At 42.3% G+C, this 16,044-nt stretch overlaps 2 protein-coding genes across 2 annotated transcripts in view; both read left to right on the forward strand.

The window, feature by feature from the left end:
* Positions 1 to 6,414, forward strand: part of LOC120422319 (vinculin) — a 32,173-nt gene extending 25,759 nt beyond the window's left edge. Inside the window, exons 3-4 of the mRNA XM_039585706.2 lie at positions 716 to 3,445; positions 5,032 to 6,414. Coding sequence (XP_039441640.1) covers positions 716 to 3,445; positions 5,032 to 5,139 — 2,838 coding nt within the window. The 3' untranslated portion in view covers positions 5,140 to 6,414. The remainder of the gene's footprint in view (positions 1 to 715; positions 3,446 to 5,031) is intronic.
* Positions 6,415 to 11,894: 5,480 nt separating this feature from the next.
* On the forward strand, positions 11,895 to 14,129 carry LOC120422353 (uncharacterized). The gene has a single exon (XM_052709807.1). The coding sequence runs from the start codon at positions 12,801 to 12,803 to the stop codon at positions 14,127 to 14,129; it is 1,329 nt and encodes a 442-aa protein (XP_052565767.1). The 5' UTR covers positions 11,895 to 12,800.
* The last annotated feature ends 1,915 nt before the right edge of the window (positions 14,130 to 16,044 follow it).

Raw genomic sequence — 16,044 nt, forward strand, 5'->3', positions numbered from 1 at the left:
TTTTAAAATTTTAAAGATTGTCAAAACTGTCAAAATTCTCTAAATTCTCAAAATTCTTGAAATCATCTCAAATTAAAATTCTCAAAAATTTTATAATTCTAAAAAATCTCAAAATTTTAAATATTCTTAAAATTCTAAAATAATAATAATTTTGAGAATTTGAAAAAAATTTTGAATTTTTTAGAAGTAATTTTGAGAATTATTCTCAAAATTCCTTCTAAAAAATTCTAATTTTTTTTCAAATTATCAAAATTCTCAAAAATCTCAAAATTCTAAAAATTCTATTTTTTTTTCAAATTTTTTAAAATTCTCAATATTCTCAAAACTTTTCTAAAAAATTCTCAAAATTCTCAAAATTTTTAAGAGTATTCTTATAGCTCAAAAAAATAAGTAAGATGATAAAATTTAAAAATGTTATGTTATGGCCATTCTTTATCAAGGTTATCAAGGTCTTACAGTAACCTTGATTCTTTATGGCCCTATCAATATGCTGTAAAAACTCAACAAACACCATACGAAACTTCCCTAAACATTCGCCTTGAAAACCCATTAATTTTCCCATCTCCGCTCGCTCCGAACCGACACAACACAGCTCAATCAATCCGGTTAATTAAGGTTGACAAATGACCACGCCGCTGCTGGTGGCGCCCATAAATCTTGCCACCCACATTCCTAACCTTCGCTTTTTGTTTGTTCTTGCTCCCTATTCCGTCAGGTCTCCCGGCTGGTGATACTCCACGAGGAGGCGGAAGATGGCAACGCGATGCCGGATCTGTCGCGGCCCGTCCAGGCCGTGTCGCTGGCCGTTACGAACCTGGTCCGGGTGGGCCGCGAGACGATCCACAACTCGGACGACGACATCCTGAAGCAGGACATGCCGTCGGCGTTGGCCCGCGTCGAGAACGCGTCGCAGCTGCTGGAGGAGGCGTCCGGGATGTTGCGGGTCGATCCGTTTTCGGGGCCGGCGCGGAAGAAGTTGATCGAGGGTTCGCGGGGGATTCTGCAGGGGACGTCGTCGTTGCTGCTGTGCTTTGACGAGAGTGAGGTGAGGAAGATTATTCGGGAGTGCAAGCGGGTGCTGGACTACTTGGCCGTTTCGGAGGTCATCGATACGATGGAGGATTTGGTGCAGTTTTTGAAGGATTTGAGCCCGTGTTTGAGTAAGGTGTCGCGGGAGGTTGGGGCGCGTGAGAAGGAGTTGACGCACCAGGTGCACAGCGAGATTCTGGTGCGCTGCTTGGAGCAGGTCAAGATTCTGGCGCCGATTCTGATCTGTTCGATGAAGGTGTTTATTCTGATTGCCGAACAGAGTGGGAAGGGGTCGGACGAGGCGGCGGAGAATAGGAACTATTTGGCGTCGCGGATGAGCGAGGAGATTCAGGAGATTATCCGTGTGCTGCAGTTGACGACTTACGATGAGGATCAGAGCGAGTTGGATAATTTGACGGTGCTGAAGAAGATCCACAACGCGATCAACAACAAGATGGAGGCGGCGCACGATTGGTTGAAGAATCCGTACGCGCTGAGGGGTGGAGTTGGCGAGAAGGCTTTGAGGCAGATTGTGGACAATGGGTTGAAGGTTGCGGATCGTTGTCTACCGCAGGACTCGCACATTCTGCGCAAGTTGGGTGGAGACATCACCGCGATGACGAACACGTTGTGCGATTTGCGACAGGAAGGCAAGGGAACGACTCCGCACGCGGACAATATTGCGCGGGACATTCGCGACAAGCTGGGCAATCTCGAGCAGTCCGTACTGAACGCCATCATGGGCGTTGACAAGGCTGGACTTCAGCAGACGGCTCACACCGTTCAAGGTCGGCTGGAGCAGGCCTGCCGTTGGCTGCAGAACCCAAGCCAGGACGATCGTGGACTTGGCCAGCGCGCGATCGCGTTGATCGTTGACGAGGGTCGTCGCGTTGCGGAAGGTCTCAGTGGCCACCAAAAGGCCGAGGTTATGGCGCTTTGTGACGAAGTTGAACAACTCTCGCACGACTTCTCCCAGATGTGCAACAACGGCCTCGGTCACACTGCCCAAGCTCAGGAGGTCGCCCGTCGTCTCAACGAGAAGCTGCACGGCCTCAAGAAGCAGATCCAGGACGCGGTTGTTGGCCGCGTCGTCGAAGACTTTATCGACATTTCTTCGCCTCTGAAACAGTTTATGGAGGCCGTCGCTCTGCCCGAAGGCACCCCCAACCGTGAGCAGAACTTCAATCAAAAGTCGAACCAACTGCAGAGTTTCAGCGATCGCGCCTCCAAAACCAGTCGCATGGTCGCCGCCGGCGGTTCCGGAGGAAATAAAAAGCTCGCCGAAGTCCTGCTCTCCTGCGCTTCCCAAGTGGACAGTCTCACCCCGCAACTGGTCTCCGCCGGTCGCATCCGCATGAACTACCCCACAAGCAAAGCCGCCGAAGAGCATCTGAACAACTTGAAGCAGCAGTACGCGGACACGATCCTCCGAATGCGAACCCTCTGCGATCAGGCCACCGATCCGTCAGACTTTATCGAAGCGTCCGAGAAGCAAATGCAGAAGCACTCGTTCCTGTGCGATGACGCCATCAGAACGCGTCAACCGCAAAAGATGGTCGACAACACCTCCAGCGAGGCACGACTTGCGAACCGCGTTCTGCTCGTGGCCAAACAGGAGGCGGACAATTCGGAAGACCCTGAGTTTATTGCCAAAGTCAACGACGCATCCGACCGCCTTCAAGCGTCCATTTCTCCAATGGTCCAAGAAGCCAAAAACGTGTCCACCAACATCAACGACCCGATTCATGCCTCGAACTGGCGCGAAGCCAACAAGCACCTCCTGCAAAACGTGCGCAACATCCGCAGTGCCATCAACAACCTCCCCGAGGTCCCCGAAATGCCCGATCTCTCCGCTCTCCACCTCAACCAGCAACACGCCGCCCCCGCCCCAGAAACTGCCCCACCACGCCCACCCCTCCCACGCGAAAACATCCCTCCGGTCCGCCCACCTCCGCCAGAAACCGACGACGAGGACGAACTGTTCCAGGGCATGCCCAACGCCAACCAACCCATCCTGATGGCCGCCCACGGCCTCCACCAGGAGGTCCGCCAGTGGTCCTCCAAGGACAACGAAATCATCGCCGCCGCCAAGCGCATGGCCGTCCTCATGGCCCGTCTCTCCGAGCTGGTGCGTGCCGACTCCAAGGGCTCCAAGCGCGAGCTGATCGCCACCGCCAAGAAGATCGCCGAAGCGTCCGAGGACGTGACGCGGCTGGCCAAGATTCTGGCCCGCCAGTGCACGGACAAGCGCATCCGGACGAACCTGCTGCAGGTGTGCGAGCGGATACCGACCATCGGGACGCAGCTGAAGATTCTTTCGACCGTGAAGGCGACCATGCTGGGCGCGCAGGGCTCGGAGGAGGACCGCGAGGCGACCGACATGCTGGTGGGAAATGCCCAGAACCTGATGCAGAGTGTGAGTATTGTTGGGGCGGGAAAAAGGGGGCATTTGCATGTTTGAAGGCATTTTTGTTAAATTTTTTAAAGCAGTTCTCCCAAGAATTTGCAAATTTTTGTTCGTCCGTACAAAATTTCAAACAGCTGTCCATAGAAAAATTGAGGATTTTTTTCTAATTTTTTTTAATTTTTGAAAAATGTCAGATTTTTGGAATTTACAATTTTGAATTTTGAACTTTCAGTAAACATAATAAAAAAAAATAGAATTTTAGAATTATAGAATTTTTGAATTTTAGAATTTTAGAATTTTAGATCGGAGCGGCCGTGGCTGACTGGTTACGGTGTTCGCTTTGTATGCGAATGGTTCTGGGTTCGATTCCCATCTGCTCCCAACGAGAAAGTTAAGAACACATAAATTTGAAATGATGAATATGAACGAAAAATCAAAGTCGCTTGAGGCGGGGTTCGATCCCCCGTCCTTTGGATTGGTAAGCAAAAATGCTAACCACTAGGCCATGACGACTTGGTGAGCGTGGACTGGAATTAGGAATACTGTTACAGAGAGCGAGTTGTGGCGCTATAACCACGGCAAATAGTGTCCAGGGCATTCGTGGAAATACAATGTCCCATCCCAGAGGGTCCCGGAGTACCAAACCTTCTTAGCATGGTGCTCCCAACGAATACAACCAAATCACGGAGCGTATGGTGGTGTGTCCCCACGCTTCTTCCTCCCCTGTCGATTCAGAATTGTGTTGTTGTTCGAACACTCAGTGCTCAAACTCAACCCAATTACGAGTCATCTCTGCGATACGGCTTTACGCAGTAGGCCTGGCCGCTTTAACGCTTGTGATGTTTCAATGCATTCTAATGCAATGAGCACTACAAATGTTAATAAATGACAAGAAGAGTGCTAGGCGTCATCTAACCTAAGGCACTCTCCAGGATCCCTTCGAAAGATTGGCTGCGCTAGGGTCTGATTAGATTAGATTAGATTAGATTTTAGAATTTCAGAATTTTAGAATTTTAGAATTTTAGAATTTTAGAATTTTAGAATTTTAGAATTTTAGAATTTTAGAATTTTAGAATTTTAGAATTTTAGAATTTTAGAATTTTAGAATTTTAGAATTTTAGAATTTTAGAATTTTAGAATTTTAGAATTTTAGAATTTTAGAATTTTAGAATTTTAGAATTTTAGAATTTTATAATTTTAGAATTTTATAATTTTAGAATTTTAGAATTTTAGAATTTTAGAATTGTAGAATTGTAGTATTGTTGAATTGCCTTACCCGACAAACTTCGTCTTGACTTTTTTCGTTTGCTGACGTTTTTAGCTTGTTTGCTTCTTCAGCCTCCTGTGTTCAAAATTTGATTTTACGTTACTTTTCCCATACAATCTGCATATTTTCCGGAATCGGTTCCAGAGTGGCCAAAGTTGTAACTTTTTGGCGTAAGAACCTTCCTTGGACTTGTACGAACCCAATGCAACAAAGAGCTCCTCGATCCGACATTCCGTGTTGAATTGATTCGCGTTCGAACAAACCCGTTGAAATTTTTTATTGTTAGATATTAAACAGTTTATCTAATCATTTCCCCGTCTCATTTTAGGTCAAGGAAACGGTCCGCGCCGCCGAGGGAGCGAGCATCAAGATCCGCTCGGACCAGATCAACCACCGGTTGCGCTGGGTCCGCCGGCAGCCCTGGTACCAGTACTAGATTCTGTCCGGGGGACGTCAGAGGACGACAGCACACAGCCACACACTTTTCTAATAAGAATTTTATGTTTGTTCCGTACTCCCTATTCTAACAAAGTCTACACTTCGAGTGTCTACGAAGTAGGCGTGGCCAATCTAGTACTTCCTTTTTTTCTTCCTCCCACACTCTTCATGAATAGTAGTAGTAGATTTGTAAGAATGTTATCACACTGCGTTTTTTTAACTCGTATTTATTAATATTTAATTTTACCTTTTTCTATCCAGAGTAGAGAACGAAGTTTGATACAAATTTAACATAAAAAAGTCACACAAAAATTTTAAAATTGCGCGAGTGAACTGGTCAAAATGATGAAGCAATCGAAAGTAAGAAAAAAAAGTGAAACGAAAAGTATTGAAAATACAAACAAATGAAATTAGGGAAACGTTGCCAAAAAGGATGCAAAAACAAGGAAATTGTTTGTTATAAATCGTGTAATGAAATTTTATGAAAAGCGCGCGCGTATTGTTCTATATTTAGCAGCAAGTCAAAAATAGTCTATTTTTATCGATGTTTATCAACGACTCTAAAAAAAGGTAAAAAACAAAATAACTCAAATGACGTAAACGTTGTAATTTGTACTACTAAAATGCAATCGATTGAACGCAGTGTTACATTAATCCGTAATGTGTAGAGTTTATAATGAAACATTAGTGCAAGTGTTATTTAGCTAGCGAAAAAGAAGGAGAAGGAAACGAAAAGGCGACGGATTTTATTTGGTTCTAACGCGTAGGTGCAATAATCTGTTCAATGCTTCCTAGTTAAAAGTGCAGCAGCAAAACAGCGAGCGAATGAGAAAGTAACCAAGTATTCCTAGCATCTTGAAAATTTGATACTGTTTTTTTTGTGTCTAACACAAATAGTGACGAAATCGATTGTAGTAATAATCTTAATATTAACATTACGACATAACTTGTAGGTTAGCAAAATTTTCAAACTACGCTTTTTCCCAACACAACTACATCTTTGTCGGCAATATTTTTTAAAATAGAAACCAGCAAATCCAATCCACACTAGAGCAGCTACAGAAACTGTGAGTTTTATAATGAAACTGATAAAAAAAAACAAGAAATCTTACACTTTACAAACTAGACTCTAACATTTTACCACATTGTGAAAAGGAAAACCAGCCAATCAGCAGCAAACAAGTGTTGTAATAACAAGTGCCTATTTATGATTATGATTATTCATTGTGAACAGTTTTATTTTTCATGTTCGAAATCTTACGAGGTGGTTTTAGTTTTCGTTCTTTATATATTTTTATTAAGTTGAGAAAGTCCTTGGTTGTGCCTGTTTTTTTTGTTTGAGTTGTCCTATTTTGTGAAGATTGATCATCTTTTTGGATAGCTGCAAAAAGTTAAAGTAAAAATTACCATTTTTATTACCGTGTATTATTTTTTATCAGTGTAGTCCTTATCCATGCCTACAATTATGCCAAAGACACCAAATCGATCAAAAAATCCTTCAAAAGATACAGATTTTTGAATTTTCATATATTATTTTTGTATGGACAGCTGCCAAATTTGTATGGAAAATTATATGGACAAACTAATGATGCAAAATTGCATACCAAAGGCACCAAAAGCAAGATTAAAAAATACAAAAAAATCGAATGACCGAAATCTCAGAGAATTGCTCAACCCAGTTCTCAAGCTGGTCTCTATCGACACCACTAAAATGTCAAGGGCACGAAAAAAATACGTTGCTCAATCGTTTTTTTTACTCGCTTAGTTTTCAAAGTGTTGACTACCGTAATCTGGACCGTAACACTTGTTTTAAAATCTGATAACAACGTATAATTATTAGGGTGTCACAAATCGACCTTTCTGCCGACATTCAAGGGCTTGTGCGCTTGGGTGTTCTAGCCCCGATTCTCTAATACGAGCTTGATTAGCGACAACAGCAGTTCACCTTCCGGCAGTTCATTTTGAAACACCCTACTAATAATTGACTTGATGGCGGGAGCGGGACAAAAGTTTGGTGTGTGAGTCATAACGCTGTTTGCTTTCTTTAGCAAGTTTCCATTTGTCTAGTGTCCGCATATTTCGATACTCTTGTTTTTGTTCGTCGACCGTTGAGTCGTTAAATCTTTGGTATCCTCAACCAAAGAAGTCTTTTGCGACATTGGTTCGTCTATTGTATCTTAATATTCTAGAATCTGTATCTCGAAGACGAAATTTCGGATCAAAGACAGCAATTTGGTAAAGTTGTAGGTTAGGTAAGGAAAATTCGAAAAAACAGTCTAAAAAATAAAAATGAATCCCTACAAACTTTGAAAAAAAAAAACTAAATATTTAAAAAAAAATGATAGCTCACGCGTTTCTAGGGATCTTAAACTTTCTGCTTCCCCTCGACGGCGACGGTCGGTGAACGTAAACGACGTAAACACAAAGACAAAACGAACGAAAAATGAGCACCACTCAAGCAGCCGCCCGAACGAGACAACGTGCTCTTTCTCTTTTTTCGTTTTTCGTCTCTCTCTTCCTTATATATGAATGCGATCATGTGAGAGATAATCGAAACCTCGGTAGAATGTCAAACGACCGTTCTCTGAGCTAATGTATTTCTCTCTAGTCAATGACTGTGTGAGTGACTTTGCGTAGCACTCATTCTTTTGTGTGTGAAACGATCGAAAGTACACCCTTACCATAAATCATTATTTTTTGAGTTCCAAATCCCACTTTTCATACGATTTTTTGAGTTCAGGTACTACAACCATAAAAAATGGTTATATGGGTTGAACTAAAAAATTCGTATGGAAAGTGGGATTTGGAACTCAAAAAATCATGATTTTTGGTAAGGGTGTATAATGTCAAAATCAGGTTGTCGTAGTGAAGACGATTGGAGTGTTCTGTCACCAAAGTCGAAATTTCGTAAGCTCTGGTGTATGGCATTTTCGGATTTTCGAATTTTATTTTGTTAACACTTAAACTACAAAGCGCGCAGAATACTGAGCTGGTTCCATATAAAATCCGTATTTTCAGCGCCCTTTGTTATTTTAAGAGTTGAAAAGTAAAAAAAAAATTCGCATCATATTTATGGAAAATCAGGTTCGTTTCCATAGATATTAGATGTCACCACGGGCGAACGGACATGACACCAGGAACAAATTTTCTTCAACTTTCTGAAGCAAACTATCACTTGCGCCATCTACATTTAAGTTGTCGAAGTAGCATCGCGTGATTACGTATGATTTCTCAACATGTCTTATGTAATAATTAATTAAAACATTTAGCATTAGTATGGTGCTAGAAACATTTTTTTGACATTAAGTTTCTTTTTATGAATCTAGGTAATTTATCATGGATTCTAAAATTAGCGAAAAACTTATTTTTAATTTATATTCATACGACTATTTTGAAATGTGTCCATGAATTTGAATCATATGTTGGCTTTGTTTACGATTTAAACCACGTGGCGCGAAGATTTTGACATAAGCGATCTCGCTTGCGCAGGTTTTCGCCAAGAAGAAGTAGGGGGAGAGGGGGTAATATGCACCCCCGGGGCAAAATGCACCCCCTGCTTTTCTCGGTATTTGGAAGAATTTTCCGGGGAAAAAATCATAGAAATTGAAAGCTTAACATTGCTAAACCATGCTGGAAAAAAATTGAGCATCGTAGTATAAAAACAGTTTAAGTTATTTGCAAAACTTTAAAATGTTGTGTTTTCATCTAATTTTCATTGAACTTTCATTATGATTTTTGGACAATATAAAAAGCATTTATTGTTATTGTAAGTGTTGAGGTATATAGTTTTTGCCATAATCTTCACTATTCTGTAGAAAGATGAGTCCAAAAACATCAAAAAATGCATTTTTAATTAAATTTTCTGCAAAAAGCGTGGTCGGGGCAAAATGCACCGCTGTGAAGCTCCTTTGTAAAAACAGCGGTGTCATCTAGTGGTGACTAGTGAAAACTGCTTTTACCCGGTGCATTTTGCCCCATGTTGTGGTGCATTTTGCCCCGTTGTTGTAGTGCATTTTGCCCCAATGTTGCGGTGCATATTGCCCCGCATGGTTGTTTGAAATGAATGAAAAATGTTTTTAGAAATTTGATATTTTCGAACAATTTTGAAGTTTTTTAAGACTTTTTTCTCATGGATGACGAAGAACAATAGTTGTTTTAGAACATCGAACAAAATTCTTCCACAGTAATGCTGTAATGGTTGAGAAATCACAGTTTTCCCTTAGGGGGTGCATATTACCCCCTCTCCCCCTAAAAGAAAATCTGCTTCACTTTTTAAAACTCCGTGTCATGTCCGTTCGTCCGTGATGTCACCACAAAAAAATTGTGCTATTTTTTTCACTTAAATGCCAATAACTCCCTTCAGATTAATCAAATTGAATGCTTCACCCCGCATTTTGAAGCATTTTAAACCCTTTGAGATGCGTTTTGAATTTTGAAATTTAATGGAATTTAGTCTTAGATGCAGGCTTTTCAAGATTTTTTATGTTTTTGAACCTTCAAACTTTGTGTGTCTGGTGCTAGTTTTATGTGTTCAAACAATTCCAGGCAGATTGATGAGGTTGATGAGAGATGGGTATGGTCTGCTCTTAAAACACATATTACTGTATTTTTCTTTATTTTATTTCAACGAATGTACAAAATCTCACAAAATCCTCAGAAAAGCGATAACGAATGGTAACTCAGAAATTGCATTGGTTGCAAAAGCAAATAAGCGATAACGAGTGGTGACTCAGAAATTGGTTGCATTGGTTGCAATTTCTGCTTAGGGACCTTCCATAAACCACGTGGACACCTAAGGAAGGGGGTCAGCGATTGTCCACGATTTGTTTTGTATTGAAATTGCCCACGAAGGGAAGGGTGGGGGGGGGGGGGGGTGGTTTTCTGAGATTTAAAAAAAACGTGGTTTATGGATGGTCCCTTAGTGATGCTCGATGTTTATGTGTGTTCTCTAAGCACAGAACGCGTTATAGGCGTCGTACGCTGCTCCGGCTATGTCCGCAACTCCACCCCAAGTGGTGTACGTTCCGTGCTGAATGGCCATAACCACGCGTGCCGCTGGATGGTACATCAGGATGTTCAACAAGGCATCCCAGACGAGGCGAAATATCATCCCCAAAGCCACCGTGAGTGTGATGCCGATTTGCGCCACAGCAGACATCTTGGAGGTGTGTCTAAATGTAAAAATTAAAACAAATTAGACGCTTGGAAAATGGCTCGTGGAAACCATGCTACTTTAAACAAACTCACAGGCCACAGCTCACGATGTGTTTCTGATCAGCGATAGTGCTATACTAAAAGCGCACGTTTTGCATTAAAGTAAACGAAGTAAAAGACACAGCAAAAAATAAAATGAAAATAAAATTAACCTCCCCTCTACCCTCGTAACAAAATTTCCATACATTTTTTCATTTCTGGAGTTTTTTTAAAAGGTCCTATAAAACTATGTAAGACAATAGCTTATAGGACCTTAACAAAACATAAGATTGGTCTTTAAATTTGGAATTGAATCTAACAAAAAAAAAAACTTTTTATAACAATCTACTTTTCCATGATGGCTTGATTAAGTGAAGTGTTTGATGTGTGATAGCTCTATGACTCTGCTGGCTTTTGCAGTTTTCATTCGTCTTTCGAAGTGTCGCGTCAGCGAAAAACGATACTGGATGTTTTATGTTCGTCGACCATTGGGTAAATTGATTCGTTCAACTCTTGGTTTCGTCAAACGTAAGATCATGGCTAAAGAAACGGATGTTGTTCGAGAAGTAAGGTTCAATTCGAAAATTTACGGAAGCTGTTCAAAAATTAAATCGTTTCTTTTTTCTCTCTTATTTTAGGAATTTGAAATCGACACACTCGAACTAGCCCGCTGGGCAACAGTGTCCTCAATAGGATTAATGTTTGTCCCTTCAGTTGTGCTAACGCCGATCTGTTGCTTTTTGAGCAGTGTCGTCTTCCTGTCAGCTGCTACGTTCTCACCTTGGTTCCTTCCAATTACTACGGGGTGTATCCTCGGACCACTGGTGACTCAGGCATTCTCCAGCGGACTGGTTGGAGTCGGCTGTGGCATTTGGTGGATGTATGAGGAAGAAGTTCGTGCTCAAAAGTACAATAATTAGTTTGATAATTGGTAATTGATGGATTCAACTAAGGCCGTTGCAAATATTTTTTGAAGTTTATGTCGCCCCTTAGTCGCCCCCCCCCTTCAAAATCGGTCCTGAAATCAGGGGGCAAAAAAATATTCTTTAAAAATAAAACTCAAAGTTGTAATGGAAAAAGAAATCTACGAACTGAAAACAATTTGAAATGCATTTTCCTGCTTTAAACTCATATGTAGCATATTTGAGATTGACACTTTCAAAGCATGGCTTGTAGTTATTTTTTTTATGTTTTTTTATTTGTTTGCCCCCCCCCCCCCCCCCCCTCCTTGACTTTGGCCAGAGTCGGGGACATAAACTTCAAAAAATAGTTTGCAATGGCCTTAATAAAAACAAATAAATGAAATAAATGATTACCAATGTTGCAATGAACAACCCTGAAGTCGTCATCGAGTCGACCTAGTCGGCCGAACCCCTGTCGACCTCACGCGCAGCTGTCAGAGCTGCAAAACAACAACAGAGGGCTTTTGTTAATAGACAAATCCAGCGAAAGCTCAACGCTGCTTTTCAGTGTTCCCATGAGCCTAAGCCGACGGCTAGGCTAGGCTCATTTTTCTGGTTCATGTTTGCACCTACACCTCTCAAGCGCAATCGGTTCAGGCTCATCGTGCGCCGTGAGCCGGGGTTCATTTGGTTTGAACCAGGCTAGCATCGTACGCGCTAGCCTAAATTGAACCTTCGGCATAAACCTGCGTTTGAACCTTTGCTTGTGTTGGTTGAACCGGCAGCTCGGTTATGGTGCACCCAGCCCGACCACCACGTATCCACCGACTGACGGCAGTGTGGGCTCGTCAGTTAAAAACGCAACTCAAAATTCGTATGGGAATCTTTTTTTCGTGACGGCTTTCGTGGTACGCTCCCTCCAACTGTTCTAGAATAATATTTGAATATGGCGTATCTCTAAACAAGTTTTTCAAGAAAAAGATTTCAGAAGGCTTATTTTGTCGTTTTAAACTGAAACAAGGATAAAACCATATTAATATAAACTATCCGCCATTTTCAAATGTTTGGCTAGATAATATCGAAGTTCGCTTGACACTAACACAAAAATAAATCACAGACAGTGTTATATTATGTAACGGTTTTTATGAACATCCCCGCGTCACGCATTTCGTGGACGCTCCCCTTTAAATGTCATTCATCTTTCCTGTCTCTCTCTATCTTTCTGATTCATTCTTGTCGCGAGTACGGACCTGAAAGGACGTGTCTGAATAAAGTCGAGTTGTTGTGAATCATAAATCGCGTCTCATTTATTCGTACTAAAACATGGTGTCAGAAGTTTTCGCGGACAACTAGTGGATTTCCGGCGTCATCGGTATAACGCGGAAGGTTCCTGTGAGGAGATTCAACGTCGGGCGGCCGAAGAATCATACGCGGAAGTGATCGGAAAAGTTGCGCTCTTTGTTGCGAACGTGTGCGATCCTTTCCGGCGGCCATATTTCTTTGTACGCGTCTTCGAACTGTTAGAGATTTCCGGAAGTGAAGTGGAGAAGAAAATTCGAGAAAAATGGACGCTGAGCAGTTCAAGATGTTTATGAAGCATCAGGAGAAGGCGCAGGCGGAGCTCATTGCATCGTTGCAAAAAATGGTCGTGAAGCAGTCAACAACGCCGGCCGCTGGAAGTTCGGCGGGCCCCGCTTTGCCGCTTCCCCCTCCGCTGGAGCTGGCCGGAGACATGGAGGCAAACTTTGAGTTTTTCAAGCAGAATTGGAAGAACTACGCATCCGCCGCTGGGATGGATGGTTGGCCGGACACGATGAAGAAGCAGAAAACGAGCATCCTTCTGTCAGTGATCGGAAGTGCAGCGCGCCAAAAGTACTTCAACTTTGAGCTTACGGTTGCAGAGACGGATGATCCGGAACTTGCTCTGGCAGCGATCAAGGAAAAGGTAGTGCGCAAACGGAACAAGTTCGTCGACTGGATCAATTTCTTTGGCCTTTCGCAAGATTCGGACGAAAGCATCGACGACTACCTGATGAAGCTGAAGGTTCTGTCGAAGTCATGCCAGTTCGGAGCTCTCGAGAAAGAAATGCTGCGGTTCAAGATCGTCACATCGAACAAGTGGCCAAATCTCCGGACCAGGATGCTGGGCATGCAGGACCTGAAGGAAGATGCGGCCGTCGACATGTGCCGCGCAGAGGAACTCGTTGTGACCTACGGCCAAGTTGTGGGCCGCACTTGTGAAGAGGTCAAGAAGATTCGGAAGAAGAAGGAGTGCAAGTTTTGCGGCGAATGGCACGAGTTTGAAAAAGGAGTCTGCCCTGCTTTTGGTAAGAGGTGTAACCAATGTGGCCGGAAGAACCATTTTGAAAGAGTGTGCAAGTCGGATCGGCGAAAACGATCAAAGAGCAAGCGGAACGTGCACAAGGTTCGAGATTCTCTGGAAGATCACAGTGAGGAGTCGGACAGCAACGAGTCGATCAGCGGCAGTGAAGCAAGCGCAGTGATCGGCAAGATCGAGAACTCGCCAGAACTTGGAGGCCATGTGACGGCGGAGCTGGATTTCTACGTCGACGGTAAGTGGCAAACATCCCGCTGCAATTTGGACACTGGTGCAAACACAAGTCTCGTGGGTTACACTTGGGTAACAACGATGACTGGATGTGCCAGACCAAAGCTACTTCCGTCAGACTGCCGCCTCAAAAACTTCAGTGGAGCAGAGATTCCTGTCCTCGGTGCGATCGTTGTTCCCTGTCGGCGCGAGGGTCGCAAATACAAGCTTCTTCTCCAGGTAGTGAATGGATCGCACATTCCCTTGCTATCAGCGAGAGTGTGCAAGATACTGAAGCTTGTACAGTTTTGCGACACCGTGTCTGAATCTTCGTCTCTGTCGTGAGTTTCCTTGCTAACATTCTTGGCACATTCTTTCTGAATTTTACGGTCAAAGTGAAGTTCACACATTTCACAATAACAATATGACACTGATATGAATTAAACTTTCCTGTAAAATAACGTGCCCTAAAATCCAACTAACAATTTAGAACACACAGAAACAGGGAATTTTTTTTGCCTCAGACATTTCCAACAGTCGAGTTCGGTTTTTTTCGCAGTGTTAAGATCACACTAATATTTATGCTCAATGTTCACATGTGTTCATCCCGTTCAAGAATGACGTAACACTTAAAATTATATTTAAAATTAAAAAAAATATCACTGTCCTTATCATGGCAAGTTAAATTTTGCTTCAATTTTCCCTAATGATGCACGTACATTTTTATCACCATTATTAGCGGAGCGTAATGAAAGAACATTCCCTAATGACCAACATTCAACCTCTTCCCTGTCTCCCTTCATTCGTACCGAAGGAAACCTAGCTCAAGCGAGCGCGATTGCTGGAAGGTTCAAGCCGAAGGTTCATTTTTGGTTCAAGTGGTTCACACTAGCGAGGTTAGCCTGGCTTGAACCAAGGCTCATGGTTCAGGGATTCAGGCTTAAGCCTCAAAATAGAGGTTTGAGCCGAGCCAATTTCAGCAATGAACCTAGCCTGAGCGGTTCATTTGGGAACACTGCTGCTTCTTGATGGTGAGAGATTTGTCAGCTCCCATTCTAAATGTCTCGATTTTCATACTTTTTGTTAATTTTCTTTTAAAATAAAATACTTAACATATGAAAACTATATATTTTTGGTGCCCAAAATTCCTGCTGAATCGAATGGTGTACTTATCTCGACTGCAATTTTTTCGAACAGTTTTTATTTTAATAATATTCTAGACACATTTTGTGCACCTAATCAATCAATACTTTTATCATAAATAATCATTGTATTGCTTAAAAATTGAGTTTTCCTGAGCTCCCATATTCAAATACATGGAAGCTGTCATTTCTAACACCATTGGCCACCTAGCGGCCATTTCAAACTGGATTCGTCTATTTGATTTGGTTAACCGCGGTGGATTTTCTTGAAATAATTCGAACTGTCAAAAATCCACCAAAACATCTACCACATTGATCACATAAAAACCTGTGGTAGAAAAGTATCCACCGGTAGATCCTTTCTAGCAAAACAATGCCAAAGGGCCGTTTTGGGTTTGTAAACAAAGAGTGTGTCCCTTTCCTGCCAGATGTAAACATCCTCTAGCGTAAGCAGGACAGACTCTTTGTTTACAAACCCACAACGGCCCTTTTGCATTGTTTTGCTAGCTTTGGTGGATTTTTGACAGTTCGAATTATTTCAAGAAAATCCACCGCGGTTAACCAAATCAAATTAACAAAAGCCCTCAGGTGTGTTGCTTCATCCGTTTTAAAACAGCACGCGTTCAATAAATTCCTCCAGTTTAGTTTAGCAAACTACGCGTTTTTCTCCGTAATAAATCCGACCAACCTGCCACTCTGTTCATCAACCCATGCAGCAAAATGTTTTTTTTTTCAATTTATTTCAGTTAATTGTACTTGTTTACATTAAATCTTGGAAGTTTTTAAAAATCAGTTAAGAGCGAGTTTTTCACCAATGTGTAACAGGTCGTATCGAGGTACTCCGATTTGGATGAAACTTTCAGCGTTTGTTTGTCTATACATGAGATGAACTCATGCCAAATATGAGCCCTCTACGACAAAGGGAAGTGGGGTAAAACGGGCTTTGAAGTTTGAGGTCCAAAAAACATGAAAAATCTTAAAATTGCTCGCATTTCCGTAAAACTTCATCTATTCCAACTCTCGTAGATGCATCCGAAAGGTCTTTTGAAGCACTTCAAAATGTGCCATAGACATCTAGGATTGGTTCGACTTTTTCTCTTAGCTTTTGCAAATTACTG

Source organism: Culex pipiens, chromosome 3 (genome assembly GCF_016801865.2).
Source record: "Culex pipiens pallens isolate TS chromosome 3, TS_CPP_V2, whole genome shotgun sequence".
NCBI classification, from domain to species: Eukaryota; Metazoa; Arthropoda; class Insecta; order Diptera; family Culicidae; genus Culex; species Culex pipiens.

Coding starts and splice junctions, on each gene's coding strand:
- LOC120422353 (XM_052709807.1), top strand. CDS start 12,801: ATGGACGCTGAGCAGTTCAAGATGTTTATGAAGCATCAGGAGAAGGCG.